At 41.7% G+C, this 20,589-nt stretch overlaps 1 protein-coding gene across 1 annotated transcript in view; it reads right to left on the bottom strand.

The window, feature by feature from the left end:
* DHRSX (dehydrogenase/reductase X-linked) overlaps positions 1-20,589 on the bottom strand; it is a 212,420-nt gene that overhangs the window by 69,732 nt on the left and 122,099 nt on the right. The window contains exon 5 of the mRNA XM_075060749.1: positions 11,975-12,076. Within this exon, the coding sequence (XP_074916850.1) occupies positions 11,975-12,076 (102 nt within the window). The remainder of the gene's footprint in view (positions 1-11,974; positions 12,077-20,589) is intronic.

Here is a 20,589-nt window from a genome sequence, read left to right as displayed (position 1 = left end):
ACCAGGGCAAGGAGGTGAAGTCGTTTAGTGATACCTATAGCCCCCGAGCTGGTGCCATAGATATAAACACTAAATTACAACTACTTAGCTATTAATATACATTTTGGTGGTATACAAATCGTAGTGTATATTTGGATTAATCCTTTGCGCCTACCGCATCCTATATCAGTATTTCTCTTAAAGGTTCCTCCTGTGAACTCCTAAGCATGCTGAGTAACGTACATACGTGATTATATCTCTTGACTTACCATGCGGGACTCTCTCGTACATAAGTTTTCATATTGGGATGCGCAGCGCCAGATGGCTACAGTAACAGTCTGAGAAACAGGTATTTAGCCCAGGCTCAACAATCCTAAGACCTGCGGTAACCAAATGGCAGCTGCTCAGGTTATCGACGGCACCTGGATGGCCGGATTAAGACCTTTCTAGAGGCAGTGGATATAGCTACTTTCTTAGAACATCCTGCAGCAATCGGGGACAGGCTAATCAGGGCACCTGGGTTTTTAAAAGGAGCTCGCCCCAGTCGGCAGGGGAGCCATGAGGCAGCGGCAGCTGGTGGTGAGGAGCTGGGAGACAAGAGGCAAGGAGCTGAGAAGTGAGAGTGCGGTGGTAAACTGCTGGAGGATTTTGGAGAAAGCCATTATCGACACCGGAGGAGGTTCCTGGTGAGGTAAGAAGGTGTTTGGAGGGGGCCTGGGGAAATAGCCCAGGAGTTGTAGCTGTCATGCAGCTGTTACAGGAGGTACTATAGACAGCTGCAATCCACAGGGCCCTGGGCTGGAACCAGGAGTAGAGGGCGGGCCCGGGTTCCTCCCAAACCTCCCAACTCCTGATCAGACACAGGAGGAGTTAACCCAGACTGTGGGGAAGATCACTGAGGTGAGCAAATCTGCCAAGAAGCGCAGGACCCACCAAGGTAGAGGAGGAACTTTGTCACGATATATATAAGTGTTTGCAGAATCAGAGTCTAAGTGTGTATGCATATAAGTATGTATGCATATATATGTGGTATATACACAAGTACACTTACATAACTCATAAACATATTGGTCTCTATAATTTTGATTGTATCATACAGCTGTACCCCACAAACAAGCAGGTTTAGAGAGGGTTACATATTATAATAAGAAATAAATTTCTGCACTCACCTATAAAATGTGCAATGATGAATTTCTGCACCGGTCAATAGTTCACAATTATTAACTGATTTTAAAGTCTTAGAAAGAGTTCAGCCTGAAATTCATTAGCTTAGTGATCTGCCTACAATGGGCTAATATTTTAAAATCTCTCAACCTCCAATTCTACCAAGAAATGTATTCAAGGTCTTGTCGATTTCCCTCCCTCCCCAACACAGTGCCAAAAAAGACACTCAGGTAGTCTCAAACAGTATTTCATTGTCCCTCAAGACTGGCAATTTGTATCTAATCATCTTTGACGGTATGTGTGGATATTCTGTTTTCACTAAGGTTGTTGTAATGTCCCTGTTACATTTGCTGATCAGTGGAATCACTCACCATAGCAAAAGAATAAAATAAAGAAACAAGTGTATTTAAAATATATTGAAAAGCATTTGTAGCATACAAGGAAGACAACTGTCAAGTTGGTGGTATGGGGAAAAAAAATCTCTTAAGTGGGAAATAATACCATCAATTTACAGCTCTAGAGATTTCCATACAATGACACTGTCAGCTCCTAACGTTTTTTAATACATGCCTCTTCTATACGTGACTACTATTAATTTAACATTTATATTGTGGTAGTGCCCATAATGTGCTGCACGCTTTTCAAACATACGAAGGACACAGTCGCAGTCTCAAGAAGAGCTTACAGCCTGAAAAGACTGTGGTGTTGATACCCAAAACTGAATTGTAAGTCTAGATGATAAACTGCACTTATTATGCACCTTTAGTTAGTTAATATTTTATCAGATTTTTTTTTAAATTACAAATCCCTCTTTTAATAACTTTGTAGACTGGCTATTTGAGCTACATGATGTTTTTCATGGAAGTGTAGGGAAAAAAACCCACGTTAGCTCATGTGTTATATGCCAACCCAAATAATTTTTAAAAACTTAAATTGTTTGTTTAAGCAATGTACCATTTGCATTTTTTAAAAAATATTCTTTCCTTTTGATTCACTTTGAAAATCAACTGCTTAGCATGAACGGCATGGAATAGCAAAGAGGAGCCCGGGAAGCAAAGTAAAAAGCATAGAAATGAAAGGGCTGATGTTTGTTTGCCAAATGAAATCACACATTTTTTCAACAGGCTTTTCCCCCCTTAAATTAACCTCAAAATTATGTTATGATAGCATTCAGGTTCTCATTCAAATCAGCTATAGCAAGGATATTAAAGGAACTGGCGCATGAAATTGCGAGCCCGTTAGCGAGAATTTTTAATCAATCGGTAAACTCGGGGGTTGTACCGTACGACTGGAGAATTGCTAACGTAGTTCCTATTTTTAAGAAAGGGAAAAAAAGTGATCCGGGTAACTGTAGGCCTGTTAGCTTGACGTCTGTAGTATGTAAGGTCTTGGAAAAAATTTTAAAGGAGAAAGTAGTTAAGGACATTGAGGTCAATGGTCAATTGGGATGATAGCACCGGATTAACTAAAGGTAGATCTTTGCCAAAACCAACCTGATTCTCCCTTCGTGGGAAAGGTGGAAGATGTCTTTAGACAAAGGGAAATGCGGTAGATCTAATTTACCTCGATTCTCAGTATAGCATTTTGACACGTCCGATGGGGAACTGTTAGTTAATTGGACAGCATGGGGGATGAGTATGAAGTTGTAGGTGGATAGGGAACTGGTTAAAGAGACTCCAGCGGTCGTACTGGACGGGGAACTGTCAGGCTGGTAAGGAGGTTACTGTGGGTCCCTCAAGGATCGGTTTTGGGACCAATTCTTATTTAACCTTATTTATATGACCTTGCCCAAAGAGTGCGCAATGTGCTAATAAGAGTTTGCGGATGACACAAAAGTGGGGAGGTATTGCTAAAACCAGCGAGGAGTGATACTATAAGGCAGATCTGGACAGCCTGATGTAAACGGCAGTAGCTCTGTAAATAGATGAAATTATAATAGTGAAAAGTGCAGGTCATGCCACTTAGGATTAATAATAGAATTTTAGACTATATCATTGGGGACGCTCAGTTGGAAGCAACAGAGGGGAGCAACGGCTGGGTTATTGGTTTACGATAGAGGTATGTACCTCTGGAGCGCCAATCGATCATGGCCGTCTAAGTTAACAAGCAAATGCGCGTTTCTCGGATTTGGCATCAGGCGAGGTATTTCCAGCAGATAAGGAGGTGTTAGTACCGTTATATAAGGCGCTGTGGACGCCCCACTGGCATATTGTTTGCAGTTTGGTGTATCCATGTCTTTAAGAAGGATGAATTCAAACTGGAACAGGTTCAGAGACGGGCTACTAAGGATGCTCCGAGGAAAATGGAACCATCTGCCTTATGGAAAGGAGCCTCAACTTGGCTGTTTAGCCTAGCAAAGAGGCTGGGGGCTATTGCTTGCTTATATTATACATATATCAGGGATTAACGTTAGGGGGAGCAGGAATTAATTTACACTTTATACTAATGTAGCGACAAGACAAATGGTGTACAAACTGCGACTAGGCCGTTTTAGACGTGAAATTAGCGAAGGTTTCTAACCCTTAGAGGGAGTGAGTTCCTGGACACGCCTTCCAAGGGACGTAGTGGGCCGCAAAAGAGCTTAATCTGCGCTTTAAGATACGCTTGATTAAGTATATGGAGGGGATGATATATGGTTAGTTTAATTTGGGCAATTGCTTGGATTATCCATGCAGAATAAGTCTGCTTTGGTCGGTGCGGATGCTCTGGATTGGGCTGGGATCGGGATCTGAGTTACTGCAGAGAATCTCTTCCTGGCGTGCTGGCTGGTGGAGTCCTTGCCCATGTCTCAGGGTTTAGCTGATTGCCATATTTTCGGGGGTCGGAGGGAATTCTCTCCTCCAGGGCGGATTGGGCAGGGGCCCTGGGGCTTTTTCAGCCTTCCTCTGCAGCGTGGGCATGGGTCCTTCCTGGTGGACTCTCTCTGCAGCTTGAGGTCCTTTCAACCACAATTTCTGAGGACTTCAATTACTCAGTCATGGGCTAGGGGTTCGGTTTACATAAAAGTCGGCACATTGTGGCCGCCCCTTTCGGGTAGAGGTTTCTGTGGCCTGCTTGTGCAGGTGCTCAGATAGATGATAATATCTGGTCCCTTCTGACCTATGAGTTATGAGATTGCCTCTTGCCCTTATCGCTCTCATTTTGCTCTTGGCAATCGGTATCCTTTTGCATGGATTTCCAAAAGAGCTAAGGGAGCTTAACTTGCTGTCAACTCCTACTCGCTTTCCAATGGGATTTGCTACCTAATTCGCTAGGCTCTTTTGAAATCCCAACTTTGGTATAATAATCAACATTTGGTTAGGTCTGTGCGAATGGGATTGAGTTCTAATGGGCGATCACATTTCTTAACCAGTACCAAGTAACTTCGGTAGTCAAGAAAGGAGATGTGGCTCAACATTGTATCACTCGGTAGTTGCTGTGCGTTAATGGGAATCATGGCCAGGTTACGTGCGCCCACGAATGCCGATGGGGAGAGTCGGGTGCCAGAATTGGGAATTCAGTTAGCCATGACCATAGAGGTTAGGCAGTGAGACATAGGTGGGCCAGCCCCAACTTTGGTGGACAGCAATGTATACTATATTGTGTGTGTGTGTGTGTGTGTGCTGCCGGCGAGACGTGTGTGTATGCTATATATCTATGTAGCAGCGTCAGAGATGAGCTGGTACGCCTGACATTTCTTGGTGTTGAAGTATGGGAAGTGTTGGAACAGAATGTCTGGAAGGCTGTGGCGAATCGCCTCAATAGTTTGCATAGCACGCCTTCTGCCGTATCCCCAGACTGCCGAGCAGCCTGATGGGACTGCTTACTCCTTGTGACGGAAAATGACGTCAACCTCAGTTGGGTTGGTACCTCTGCCTAGAACAAGGGACATGAGGTTCCACAACCTGGGAATAAGACGAGAAGAGGTTGGGCACAGGGCCCCTCCGTGTATTTGTGCCTGAGTGGCTGCAGCTCCCTCTGTTGGCGCTATACGCCCACGTTTTCGTACCCCCTCCTCGTCGCAGTTCCCTGTGGAATGTCAGCAGTTATTTTTATCCTTAAGCACTCTAGATACCATGGTTGACTCGAGACTGTGGAATCTCACTTGGGCCAGGGCTAATCGCGCGCTCGCACGACATACCACGTGGGCTTTTACCCCTACTAACTGCCTCTGCTGACGACTCCACTCTTACAGAGCTGACACAAAGTCACAAAAGGGAGCTGAAATTTGAGCTGGGAGCACTGCCAGTCCTGTGCCCCTTAACACGCTATCGTGGCTGGGCGCCTGATGCCTTTATCACGTGGACCCCGAGCAGCTGGCGGAGTTGGGGGCAGTTCTAGTGGGATGGCCGTGTGATGGGAGACCCACAGACCAGGTGCTGGATGCGGAGCTGGCATGCGGAATACAGATAGCTGTGGGCGCGTGGTGGAGCAGCCCACAGATGCTGGCGGAGCTTCCACCGCCCCGAGCCCCGTTTGCAGGATTAACTGGAGAGCTCACGACCGGCAGCTGGGTGGAGCGGCGCAGTTTTGTGAGGACGGCCGGGGCAGAGTGGAGCAGCTGGTAAGGCGGAAGCAGTCGTGGAGAAGGCGGAAGCAGAACCCCGGAGAGGCAGGCGCAGTTGCCCTGGACCAGTTTTAGGTTCCCCTTTCACCCGGCTGGAGGGGAGGACCTTTCTACAGATAGGACTCTTGATCTGGGTGGTGGCACTGACCAGAGACTTTTGGGTTTGTGGACTTTGGGTGATTTGGACTTTAGACCCTAAGGGGAAAAGACATGTGCCCAAATTACTGGGGTTGGTTATGGTTGTGTATAACTCTGTTTGTGGTGTTTCTCATGGATCCGCATTGATTCCTTCCTTTATTAAAAAGATTTCGCTACACTCAGACTCCGTGCTTGCGAGAGGGGAAGTATTGCCTCCTAGAGGCGCCCAGGAGGGTATGGTATGTAAGTGTCCCAGGTCACTGGGTGGGGGCTCGAGCCGGTTATGCCATGTGTTATTGAAACGGAACCGCTGGATACTGAACCTGGCCCTTGTTGCTGCCAACTCAGAGGGGCAGAAGGGTTACATATATATATAGTATAATATTGTATGTTATTATATTATATATTATTGCATATCTGGCTGCGGCCAGCCCCACCCACCCGGCCAAGGACATGTCGGGGCAGACCGCTGCCAATGGGGAGGCAACAACGAGGGCTGGGTGGTAAAACAGCAGAGCCCCTTTCCTGTTGATATGATGGGGGTGGCCAAGCCAAATCTGAGTAGCATTGTGACCTGGAGCATTGGCTCCTGCTCCCAATCCCAGACTCCACCTGACATGGCAGACCCTACATCCAGGGGGGAGAAGCAGGACTCCGAGCACCACATCTCAATGTCATTTAAATTTGGCCTGGCAGCCTGGAAGGGGCTCCACCAGTACACACCAGATCCGGTTGCTGCCTCCTGATTGGGTGTAATTCGTCCCAGCCTGCCCATGACCAGGGGTAGGGTGTGTATGGGGGAGGGTGGTTGACTATAATCAGATTGGCTGTGAGAGCCAATGGGAAGACAATAACCAGAGCCGGGTGGCGTAACAGTGGAGCCCCTCCCCTGCATCAGTGATGGAGAGGTGGTTGGGCCAATGAGCGGCGTTGTGACCCAGTACATGGGCTTCTGCTCCCTGACTCGGGCTCCACTCTGTTCTCCATTGACAAAGGTGCCAACTCCATCTCATGCCATACAGTTGCTTCCTCCCCATAGGGAGAAGTGTGCCCTGCTCCTGCCCACTGCTGAGGAGAGGGGTTGGCCAAAACCAGGTTGTTTGGGAGCAAAGAAATAATCAGCAAAAAGGGATGCAATAACTGGAGCTAGTGGGGAGAGAGGAGGGTGCAGAGTTGGAGCCCATGTTGATGGGGAAGCGGAGCTGAGCGGAGCAGTTTGAGGCAGCAGCAACTGCATTAAAAGACTGCGCTACTCAGTGGCCTGGCTCAACATTGACATTTCTTTTCAGATTTGAGTGATCTTAGGTGCTAATTGTGTGGGCCAGGGCCCACCAGTGGCTCTATCCCTGGTTCACAGAAGCCAGCATGTTGAACAGGGATCCACCTAAACTAACCAAGAGGATCTGCCAAGGAAAGAGGCATGGTCTAAGCCGCAACCCTCAAAGGCCTTAGGGAGGTACCTCTTTCTGCTCTCCTGGAGTTGGACAGCCAAGCCAAGTCAGCCCTTTCTTGTTTAAAAAAAAAAAGAAAAAAGAAAAAAAAGAAAGAGGAACTGCTCCTCCTCCCCCCTACCCCAAAAAAAAAGTGTTCAGTAGTTAAAGGTCTCACGCTGGAAGTGAGAGATCCAGGTTCAATTCCCACCTCTGCCTGATCTGAAGCACAGACTTGAACCAAGGTCTTCTCCCTCCCAGATGAGTCCCCTAACCAGTGACTTCTGTGGTGGATCACTCTGTATAAAATATGTATAAAATATTCAGGGACTTGAATCCAAGTCTCTCATCTCTCAGGGGAGTGTCTTTACCACTCAGCTATAGAGTCATTCTCACTTCTTTCTGGCCCAATAACTTTTATTTAAAGTAAATAATGTATTAAGTATGTGTGTATAGATAGATACATGCATAAACCCGGTATAAATGTATTGCATAATCATACAATTACATCATGTAAATATGAATAATGTATAATAAATGAAACTATATATTTTAAAAGTTAAATATTTCATTTCAAGCAACTAAACTAACTTAAAGACCTTGTGAGAATGGAATAAATAAACTAAGTAATACTCTGAAGTAATTTATTTTGCATTAAATCTAACAATATTTCCAAGCATTACTCATTCCCCATTTTATGGTCCTTGATCATATAATTCTTAATTCAGTAAGTGCTCTGCATGCAGAACTCCTGTTAAAGTCATTTAGTGCCTGATACAAAGCCCTCTGAGCCCCTCCTATGGCCCTCATGCAAAGCTCAGTTGGAGTCTTTTCATTATCTCAGCAAAGGGTGTTGCACTGGACACTTAAAAGTGCACCATAACCCATATATGCATCAGAATTTTGCACAGAGAAAACTTTCAGGATCTGGCTCTCAATGCTAAACTAAAAATATTTGACAATATAGATAACTCTACAGTTTCACAAATGGGTTATTTTAGATCTGCACATTAACAAAGTTTCCCTAGAGAAAATTAATTTTCCCCAAACTGCTTAATATTCATCTAAAAAGGTTTGTGTTTTGACAATCAAATATTTTAAACAAAAAACATGCAAACACACGTCTTTGTAATCCAATCAGAACCAGTCCAAAGCAGAATTACAGCTGGCATTGCCCTTGTTCTAGTGACTGTTATTTTTGTAATTGAATATGGGAGGCAGAAGAACAACAACGTCTGAGCGTGGAGAGAGGTCATAGACTAGGAACATATTGGTCCCTTATTGCCTTGAAATCTATGAATGAATCATGCTCCCTAAACACAGTACAAATCACACTGAATGGATTTTCAGTGAAAACACTGGAATGCAAAATTAAAAAGGAAAATAAAAATCAATTAGCTTCAATGGCTCTATGGGCAAAATTATGCACTCAGCACTAATCCAAGGTCACTGGGAGCCTCTCTCTTGGTGTCAAAGGATCAGATGCTCACTGTGTTGGAATCTACCGACTTTCTCTTTTAATGTCAGCCACATGCCAGATTATTTACAGGAGCTAAAACAGATGTTGAACAGAATAGGAAAACAAGCCCCCAAAAGCGGAAGCTTGGTGATTCACCATGTGATTGTCGGAGGCTAACCTAATTATTAGAAGGGAGCCTTTACAGTGGCTCTGGAGATGGTTATTCCTGTGATTCTGTTGCAGCCTTCATAAAAGGCCAAGTTAAGCCATCCATTTCATTACAGCTTCTGAAAGGATTTTCTTAAAGAGATAATTTATCTGGGCAACAGTAACTGAGCATGAATTAAATAAAATGCCTTTCTTGGGGGTCATGAAAATGTAAATTAGTTCAGGGCATTGTATGTCAAGCCTCTTTAAAGTTTATATTTTGGACTTCGAGGCTTTGGTGTCATATCCCATTTTTTATTAAGCCCATCAAAGAATAACATTTTTAAGATGATGGACTTTGATGTAATAATCAGGCTCCTTGTTTCCCATGTAGTGATACAGCAAAAATGTAACAGCATTGAAAATCAGATGCTTGCTATCGTCTTCCCAAAGCCACTCTTTTAGGGTCTAATCCTTCAAACACAATTATATTACCAAGTGTAGTGATTCGTGCTTTTGGTTGTCCTATAACTCAGTGGGACTAATCAAGGCAGTAATGGAACTACATAAAGTTATGAGCAATATGCTCAGTAGCATTTGCAAGATCAAGCATGTATTTCTTTCTTCTCTCCCTACCATCACTGTTCCTTTGTCAACCTTGTCTCAGATATCAATGTGGCCTAGTGATTGTGCTTTGAACTGACTGTGAAGATCTGGATTCTAATCCCCGTTTCACTGCTGTTAGTTGGGTGACATTGAGCAAGTCACTTTTCCACCTTGTGACTCAGTTTCCCCACCTACAAAAAGGAGATAATGATCCTGACCTCCTTGGTAACAAGCTTTGTGATTTACTGATGAAAAACCACTATTGAAGAGCTAGATATTATTATTAAGATGCCAGAGATCAGCTGAATAATTGCATAGCTTATGGACCAAATGTTCAAACTTAGGTGCATTATTTAAGCGTCTGAGTAAAAGTGGCCTGATATTCAGAATTTCTGAGCATCCATAAATACCACTGATGTCACTGGGAGCTGGACACCCCTGAAAATCAGGCCATTTTTATTTAGATGCCTAAATAATTACTTAGATGCTTAACTTTAGGCATCCACATTTGAAAAATTGGGCCTATAATGCTTTTTATCTGCTCTGATGAGCAAGAATGTGCAGGTTTCAGAGTAGCAGTCGAGTTAGTCTGTATCCACAAGAAGAACAGGAATACTTGTGGCACCTTAGAGACTAACAAATTTATTTCAGCATGAGCTTTCTTGAGCTACAGCTCACTTCTTCGGATGCATAGAATGGAACACACAGGCAGGAGATATTTATACATACAGAGAACATGAAAAGGTGGAAGTATGCATACCAACAGGAAGAGTCTAATCAATTGAGATGAGCTATCATCAGCAGGAGAAAAAAAACTTTTGAAGTGCTAATTAAGATGACCCATAGAAGGTGTGAGGAGAACTTAACATAGGGAAATAGATTCAATTAGTGTAATGACCCAACCATTCCCAGTCTCTGTTTAGGCCTGAGTTAATTGTATCTAATTTGCATATTAATTCGAGTTCAGCAGTCTCTCTTTGGAGTCTGTTTTTGAAGTTTTTTTGTTGCAGAATTGCCACCTTCAAGTCTGTCACTGAATGGTTAGAGAGGTTGAAATGTTCTCCCATTGGTTTTTGAATGTTATGATTCCTGATGTCAGATTTGTGTCCATTTACATGGTTGGGTCATTACACTAATGTATAAATATCTCCTGTCTGTGTGTTCCATTCTATGCATCTGAAGAAGTGAGCTGTAGCTCACGAAAGTTCATGCTGAAATAAATTTGCCACAAGTACTCCTGTTCTTTTTTCAAGAATGCACAGTTACAGTATGGGTGTTCATTTTTACTGCACAGGTTGCAGCTAGGGTGGAAGCTAGCCTTTCAATCCTGAATAGATCTAATAGATCTAATGGACCCTTCTGGCGTACAAGTCTATGAAATCCGGAAGTTTTTTCTCCTCTTAAAAGAACACCAAGATCCATTCCACTTTAAGAATCCCATCCATTGCTGTCAAAATTTTGTTCTTGTAGATGACCAGCAGGAGGAGAGGGGTGTCTTTATGGACACTTGCAGAAGAGAAGAGCTAAGCAGTTAAGATTTGGCACATGTTTACATTAACTCTATGGAATAAACTCTAAATTTTCATTTTAATACTGTGTGAGCTACAGTTTGCTTGCACTATCAAGAGCTCCTATAGTACATTAGGGCATGTAGCAAATCATCTAATGCAATGCAGGTGAAATTATTAGTTTGTTTTGCCCTCAGCAGGGCAGGACAGTTGTATAGGAGGAGAAAACAGTGTGGGCCCTTTTGGATTTCTCGGTTTCCTCCCTTGTGTCTTCACTGACAGACAGTTCAGGCAAATAACTGGGGGGAAAGAAAAAAGTGTGTGAGCACTGAAGGGCTTGGACAACAGCCCCAAGTGAGTGGGGAAGAGGTGTGGATTTGTTGATGATTTGTTTCTGGTTAAATGCTTATATGAAAAGTTCCCTTTATAGCAGAGTGCTTAGTACAAAGGGGGCTTTTTTAAAATAAAAATGCCAGAAGAAAAAAATCTCTTTCTGGGCTGGATCCTGAAGACACCATGGTTATAAAAACATTAGATAGTTAGAACTGCCAATCCTAGTGTTCAAAAATATCAAAAGTCAGTCCCCAAAAATCTTGAGATTTAAAAAAAAAAACAAACACACACAAGTTGGGTTTTTTATATGCCTTTGGATTTTTGAACTTTTAGGGTCACATTTTCCTGGTTTTTTTCCACAGCCATGAGGCCTAGAAACTTTTAAAAAATGAATGCTGGAATTCTCTTCCGTGACTCCAGAAGCTTGGGCTTTAATTAAAAAAAATAACGAGTATCATGACACTTGCACTACAATCAAAAGAGCTGGCAAACTGAGATGTCTCTTAAAATGTACTGAAGTGCTGACAAGGCTGCAAGCAGTAACTGAGTCAATTGCTATCTTGTTGTTTGGTTCAAATAAAGTATCTGAAATGTGAAGCGCTGTAAAGAACCCAGTATGTCAAAATCTTACAGTAAGCATGTGAGAAGGTGAAAGAGAACTCACCATTATTCACCAAGACGTGGAGTGGACAATTCTTTGCTCTAAACTGTTGCACAAATTGCCGTATGGACTTCATTGAAGCCAAATCACAATGTAAAAACTCCACTGGAAAGAAACAGAAAAAAAACCCAGTGAACACAGTTTACAGTGAAATAAAACAAAATACAAATTTATGTATCACAATCTCACCCATTATGCTTGAGTGTGACCTACAAAGAAAGGGATTCTTTATAATGCATAAGGAGGGCCGAAAATGTTCTCTCTTATTCAGATTCAGAGACGTTAAGGTCAGAAAGGTCCATCGTGATCATCGTGACTTCCTACACATTGCAGTGTACGGAACCTCGCCCATCCACCCCTGTAATAGACTCATAAACTTTGGCTGAGTTACTGAAGTCCTCAAATCATGGTTTAAAGACTTCAAGTTACAGAGAACCTATCATTTACCCTAGTTTAAACCTGCAAGTGACCTGTGCCCCAGGCTGCAGAGGAAGGCAAAAAAAAAAAAAAAATCCCAGGATCTCTGCCAATCTTGGGATGGGCAGAAATTCCTTCCTGACCCCAAATATGGTGATCAGTTAGGCCCTGAGCATGAGGGTAAGACCCACCAGGCAGATACCTGGAAAATAATTTTCTGTAGTAACTTAGAGCCCTCCCCATCTAGTGTCCCGTCATTGGTGATTTTTGCTACTGGCAGTCACCGATGGGCCACATACCATTGTAGGCAGTCCCGTCATACCATCCCCTCCATAAAATAATCAAGCTCAGTCTTGAAGCCAGTTAGGTTTTTTTCCCCCTCTGCTCCCCTTTGAAGGCTGATCCAGAACTTCACTCCTCTGTTGGTGAGAAACTTTCACCTAATTTCGAACCTAAACTTGTTGATGGCCAGTTTATATCCATTTGTTCTTGTGTTTACATTGGCACTTAATTTAAATAATTCCTCTCCCTCCCTGATATTTATCCCTCTGATGTATTTATAGAGAGCAATCGTATCTCCCTTCAGCCTTCTTTTGGTTAAGCTAAACAAGCCAAGCTTTTTGAGTCTCTTCCTAGGAGCTTTTCTCTGCACCTGTTCCAGTTTGAATTCATCTTTCTTAAACATGGGAGACCAGCAATGCACATACTATTCCAGATGTGGTCTCACCAGTGACTTGTAAAATAGTACTAACATTTCCCTGTCTCTAATGGAAATACCTCACCTCATGCATCTTAGGACTGCATTAGCCTTTTTCTTGGCTGTATTATATTGACTGTTCATAGTCATTCTATGATCATATATACCCAGGTCTTTCTCCTTCTCTGTCACTTCCAACTGATAAATCCCCAGCTTATAGCAAAAAATCTTGTTGTTAGTCCCCAAATGCATGACCTTGAACTTTGCACTATTAAATTTCATCCCATTTCTATTACTCCAGTTTACAAGGTCATCCAGATCTTCCTGTTATGATATTCTGATCCTACTCTGTATTGGCAATACCTCCCACCTTTGTGTCATCTGCAAAAAACTTTTAGCACACTCCCACTTTTTGTGGCAAGGTCAGTACTAAAAATGTTAAATAAGATCATTCCCAAGACCAATCCCTGAGGAACTCCACCAGTAACCTCCCTCCAACCTCACAGTTCACCTTTCAGTATGACTCATTGTTGTCTGCCCTTTAACCAGTTCCTTAGTCACCTTTCAATTCCCATATTAATCCCGATCTTCTCTAATTTAACTAATAATTTGCCATGTGAAACTGTATCAAATGCCTTACTCAAATCTATGTAGATTAGATCTACTGTGTTTCCTTTGTCTAAAAAATATGTTATCTTCTCAAAGAAGGAGATCAGGTTGGTCTGGCAAGATCTACCTTTTGTAAAACCATGCTGTATTTTATCCCACTCACTGTTCACCTCTATGTCCTGAACTACTTTCTCTTTCAAAATTTGTTCCAAGACTTCGCATACAACTGAGATCAAACTAACAGGCCTGTAGTTTCCTGGATCACTTTTTCCTTTTCTTAAAATTAGGAACTATATCAGCAATTCTCTTGTCAAAAAGGTACGACCCCCAAGTTTACAGATTCCTTGCTATTGAACTTGCAATTTCATGTGCCAGTTCTTTTAATATTATTGAATGGAGATTATCCAGGCCCCCTGATTTAGTCCCTTTAAGCTGTTTGAACTTACTTCTACCTCGCCTGTGATAATTTCTACCTCCATATCCTTATTACTCTTAGCCACACTACCACTAAGTTCTTCATTAGACTCATTCAAAACTGAGGCAAAGTATTTGTTCAGGTTTTTCCCCTTCTTTCATTTTCTTTCAGCTTTTGTTTTTCAAGTTCTTGGTTTTTCACCCTCTAAATATCGGGAATGTCAAGTATGGTCTTTCCTTGTTTTACTAGGGTATCTGTTGAATTGTTCAGAGCATATTTATTGTGAAATATCATACCTTAATAGAAAGAGTGTTGAATCTTTAACAAAAATGTCTGTTATCCACTGTTAATCAGTAATTAAATGGGTGTCAACAAAATTAATAAACATTCAAACACAAAAGAATCAAAATCCTCCCATGTGTTTTAGACAGTTTGATTAAAAATTGCTTCCCCTTTCAGTTTTCAACTCCCACTCTCTTGACTTTCTTGATGTCACCAATTCACTAGTTCTCTTGTCTAGAATATTACAGGGCAGACGAGACCTGGATGTCTTATGTGAAAAACTAATAACTCAGCTCCCCCCTTGCCCCTCACCCATCAAACTTTTATTTATTTATTCATTTTATTTTTAAAGCAAAACTTTCAGATGTTTTTTATACATCAAAAGGAGGTAGAAGAAAAAAGTGCAGCCTCCCTTTTTTGCAGGCTCCCTTTAGAAGAGCTACGAAAACTGCATGCCATTTTAAAAAATGTAGACTGACAAACACAGAGAGGGAGGTTCAACTATACTCTCTAGAGTATGTGCTCTTTCTTCTCTCTTTTGGTTTCTTACACATAAAACGACAATTTGTGCCAATGACACCGGACTGTTAGGCTAGCCACTTAGAGATTTGAGATTACTGTTTATTGTACTGTAACATACTCAGCTTTACTGTTGTCGTTAAATGTTTGGCTGTGTGCACGTGTTTAGTTATTACCTTGTACATGTGAGCCACCAGCGTGGTTAGATGTTCAGTTGTGTGTGTGTTCTCTCTGTGTGCTGTTCCAGCTCTGCGCAGACAGACAGTACAGCAGACCTCGAATGAACTGCCCAATGACCACAAGATCCACTAAAGTGCAAAGGCACCAGGCCAAATTTATTGTTGACAAAACACTGTAATAGCACATGGTAGACGCTACAAAGATACTAAGACCATGACAATGGACGCAGCTCAGTGAATGGCGGGAACTTTCCACTGCCCCCTTGGCAGGACAAAGACACTCCCCCTGAGATACATCTTTATACCCTGATACAAACAAGTTATGTTTGTACTCTTTGAGATAATCAGTTTCGGCCCCTCGACGTGGCTAGTTATTACCTGGTACATGTTGGTTTAATTAATGCATTTTTATTACTTACTGTTATTCTGACCTTATCTTTTAGGAGGGGTCAGTATGTTTCTGTTATCCAGGGGGAATGTTTTTGTACCATCCTCGATATCGGGATGTTCTGGTACCACTTGATATCAGGGTGAGTACTCTGCCTAGCACTCTTTAGGGATGTGTATTTCTGCAGTATCAGCCCCCTTCTTGCCAGATTCTGTGAGCAGGTCCTGCCTCATACCAGGACTCTGATACGAGGGCTTATGTTTCAGGCTTTCTTCCTGCCACAACTCATTGTTCCCTTGCCCACTAATTCATCCAATCCATATGTTTGATATGATCATAAGATAGACTGTGAGTTCTTGGGGTATGATTGTGTGTACAAAGTGTGTTACAGCTAAGCCCTAACCCCTGACTGGGGCCTCTAGGAACTCCAGCAATCCACATAAAAAAACAGTAATAACACATTCAAATTCATTACAGCAGAATACTTTCCCAGTCTGAAACAGCTTTAGAACTTCAGACACAAATGAAGTTTCCAAGTGGTTGTCAATTATGTTAGACTATTGTCAATAACACTCTATATATGGTTAGATCTGGCTGCTTTCCTTGATCTTATTTGTATACTGTATTTGCAAGTGGCAATGAGACATAACAGAACAGCATATTTCTAGGGGATTACTGCACACTGAAAGTACATACAGCCATTCCTTCTTTGGCCTTCTTGCTGTATAAAGCCACATGAGTAATGCTGTAATCTCCCAGATAGTTACTACCTGTTGTGTCCTGTTGCTTAGTAACTAATAATGTACGGTTATAACTCTGAACAGTATGGACTACCATCTCGATCCTTCCTTTATGTGTGCAAACAGAAATATCAAAAAATACTCTAAATCTACCGTAGCTTTTTATTTCTCCAATCGGCTCTAGCGCCCCAATAGAAGAGAATTAGGAAAAGAATGGTCACCTCTTCCATGGGAGATATGCATGCACCATGAAAGGAGGAGTTCCTTTTAACACAATATAACAACAGACACAAAGCACTTGTGACTAGAGCTGAGCAACATTTTTTTGGTGAATAAACTATACACCAAAAACCATTGAGTTCATTGAATGTTTCGACCAGACTGAGAAATCGCAATGGTTCTAAAATGTTAAAATAGAACATTTCATTTTGACCCAATTCAAAATTTTAATAAAAGCAAAGGGGATCTAAATTCACAAAATGGCTTGAGGGTGGTGGGGAAGAAAGAACATCATCATCCTTGTAGCCTTTAGCCCAGTGGGTAGGGTACCCACCTGGGATGTGGGTGTTCAATTTCCCCTTCTTAACTAATGAGGAGAAAGGTGACTGCGTTAACCACTGGGCTTTGGAGTATTCTGCCATAGGCGTTTCTCAGTCTCTCCTATTGAAGCTGTTTTGCTTTTTATAAATAATTAAATAGTCATTGGAGCAGGAACTTGATTTTGAGTCTTCCACATTCTCAGAAAGGGCACTAACCACCAAGCTATAGAGCCAATCTCACTCTTTTCCCCTGGACCAATGACTATTCACGGCCATTCATAGTGGCGCTTCATAGTCATTTATAATGACAACGACAAAGTATTTAACAAAATGGGGCTCTGATCCATGAATGGGGCCTCTGGGCATTACCACAAGTACTACTAATATTGTTTTCTTGCTTCAGGCTCATTTCTTGGCAACTGTATAAATGATATTTTGTAACTTCGTCATGTTAAAATTCCTTCAGTCAAAAGATCTCAACACAGTTCACAAAAATGAATAAACTAATCCTCACAAAGTAGGGAACATTAATCTTAGTTTGTTCATAAGGCAGAGAGATTAAGGGCCAGAAGCTGACATTCTTACTCTCGTGTAGCAGTACCTTACTCTGACAGTAGTTCTAATGAAATAAATGGAACTTTTTGGAGATTAAAGCGCTATTCCACATGAGAATGTCTGAATAAGGCCCTAAGTGACTTGCCCACGGTCTTGCAGTGCATCAGTAGCAGAGCAGAGAATAGAAACCAGATCTCCTTTCTCATATGGTTTGTTCTTTTAGCCTGAATAGTAGATTAAAGAATTGCATATAAGAATCTAAATGATACTGCCAGATTGTAACAGTTTTAAGTAGAGGCAAATTTACCACCCACATATATTTTTTTAACTACCCTTTAAGCAAACACAACATTTAGCAATAAAGATGAGAAAAATGACTGCAGATTAAGGGCTTCTCTACACAGTGGAGTAATGCACTCTACAGGAGCTGTATTTTCTGAAGTGCACTAATGTGATGCACATTTATTGGTCTGTGTAGAGAAACCCTTAAGCTGCAGACAGGAGTCTTCTACATGTCAATGCACTCACCCCACTGCGTAGTTAAGCCTTAACTTTGCAATAGCTTGGTTACTTGCCCAATATAATGAGAAACAACAGCTCATGAAGTTTTTCATGTCTAGTAGGTCTGGGCAAAGAAAGCAAACATCAGCTTTGATGGAATTCAAACAAAGTCAATACTTCTCCAAATTAAAGCTGATGCCAATATTAGGCAAAAATTATTTTTAACATTTTCAGTTTATCAGTCCATTAGGCCTCAAATCATTCATGTCCCCAGAATTGTTAGCAAGTGTAATTTTGTTTATGGTCTAAGTTTATTGGCATAATAGGTCTTTAAAACTAATCAGTCCTTGGCTTTGCATGTGGCTTTCAAATTCTCAAACAAAAACAGAGCAAGAACGTAGGATTTGGAATTTAGGAAGAAGAACACTAGCAGCTAATGCTGCTGAATCATCATAATCATTTCTAACACTATTCCATTCAGCAGTTCCTTCTACTATTCTTTCCCACACAGACATTCACTTCTAGAATGACACATGAGCCTGTATTTCTTTCTTCTGTGTGGGTATGTCTGACACTCTGATCTATGTAATACCTTCACTAAAAGCAAAGCAATTACATCTTTGTCAGATGCTAGCTAAAATAGTCACACAAAATGAAAAAAAAAGATTTGACTATTACTTTGCTGTAATCTGGGGACACCTAACTCAATACTCAGAAAGTTATTAGCTAGTTACATACAAATGGAGTGTAATGGAGCAAAAAGATGACCAGAATTCATTCTGTGCTTATTCACATCCAGACATGCATGTTTGATATTATCAATATTGCTGCTTTGCCCAAAGTGACGAGTTTTTTAACATACATTTATTCTATTGTAGCATTTTGCTTAAGCAGGTACTGGCTGTACCTCAACATCATAACAATGTCTGCTTTAAATCTTCTGTACATAAAAAAACCAAACAAAATGACTAACAACAAACTGCAAAACGTACATAGCTGAGGACAGAATGGCCATCACAAATCTGGCAAGCACAATCTCACCTGTATCTGTGGCACACCCACCTTCAAACTTCTATCCAGTACATTTGGATGCTATATGGGAGGTAAGGAGCTTTGAATTTCCCCCACCTCAAGCTAAATGGTCTTAAGGAAACTCTTTGCTCTCCCCCCTTTTACAGATCATTAACAAATATAGCTAACCAAAGTTGATCCTTGTACAGATCAACTCTCTGTTTAAACAGGTTTCTGTAATGTTCAGAGAAGAAAATCCAGACTCACCAAATGTCAAAGTGCACCCTTGTGGTGTCATAATATGCATGCCAAAGTGCATAAGTAGAAATTGTGAACTTTCCAAGATAGTATACTGTAAGTCCTTGGTTAAGATCAATAACAGTGGCATTCTCCAGCCTATTCATTGCAATATGACTTTTGTGGGGAGTGCTTAAGGAATATTGTATTTAGAAATTCTTGGTGGATAATTATTTGCACATGCTTTTTTCCAGAACTGTTTGAACATTGTCTGTTCAAAGAAACAATTGAAAAAGCAGTTTATAGCGTCATTTCTTAACTACATAGCTTTGACTTACTGTACTAAGAGGGAAGGGGGAAGAAAAAACTTTCAGGATTTACGTTTCAGGAGTTACTTTAACAAAAATTAAAAGGCTAAAACTGAAAGGAATTTTTTTTTTAAAGTGCAGCCTGACTTACCCATTTTTACCTCCTATAACTTAACCTTCTTGGTGACTATATTTATATATAAAAAAAGAGTGTAGCAGAATTAAATGTCATAGTCCACTGACCCTCTTGTGTGTTAAATTCAGCCAGTTCTACTGCAACACTTGGTCCTCAAATAAGCAAAATTTAGAATAAGAGCTCTGCTTTCAAGTTCCATCACTAGCAACTGCTCCACTTACTGCCAAAATAGTACATCATTATAACAGAATCTCCAGACTGATTCACAGTTCAGTCACCTTTCCAGAGCACATATCACAGAATGGTGGTGCAAAAAGTAGTTCAGATAAAGGCTGAGAACTACTCAAGCATGATTGCCTCAATCTATTTATACCACAAATTGTGTATTATTTGAAACAAGCTTTTTTCCCCTCAAAATGTATACATTACAGGTACAGTATGCATGTGTTTCATAAACACATGTAAATACACTGCCTTGCTATATGATAGTTGCATATGTTTGCAGCTCAATATGGACAGGGCTTGAAAAACCAAGCAGCCATCATCTAACCAGAGGCCTAAACCTACTAGCCAGAGGCAGATACAAAAAATGAGAGGAAGGGATAACACCTGCAAGGTCCAGGGGCAGTCCCATGGTGAGAAAGCTGGGGAAGAAGCCTTGCCTCAGCTGCCTGCAAGGAAGAAGGGTTCCTCTAGGGAGGGAGTTTTTCCCTGATTAGTCATAACAGCCTATGAGTATTAGAAGTCCATTATATCTGAAGCTCACTCCTATGGCTGCTGGAAAGCTGGAGCTCTCTGTCCCCTCCCCGTATTCCAGAGCCTCCTGGTTGTTGGGTATGTCCCCTGCTTTCCTTATACTCAGGTCCCTGCTGCAGTGAAAGGTGCAGGAGGTCTCTGCTATCCTGCCAGACTCTTGCTTACTAGGAGGAGATTTTCTGTAGCTCTTCCCCTTCCCCAGACTGGTTTTGGGGGGGTCCCCCTCTCTCCTGGATGTCTTTAGGATCTGTTTCTGACCTTTCTGTAGCTTTAGGGTGAAACTGACAAGGCTTTGTCAAATTTGCAGCTGTCCACAGGGTTCTGAATGG

Source organism: Chelonoidis abingdonii, chromosome 1 (assembly GCF_003597395.2).
Source record: "Chelonoidis abingdonii isolate Lonesome George chromosome 1, CheloAbing_2.0, whole genome shotgun sequence".
Classification (NCBI taxonomy): domain Eukaryota; kingdom Metazoa; phylum Chordata; order Testudines; family Testudinidae; genus Chelonoidis; species Chelonoidis abingdonii.
The sequence above is the reverse complement of the archived record's forward strand: the minus strand, read 5'-3'. Positions and strand labels throughout refer to the sequence as shown.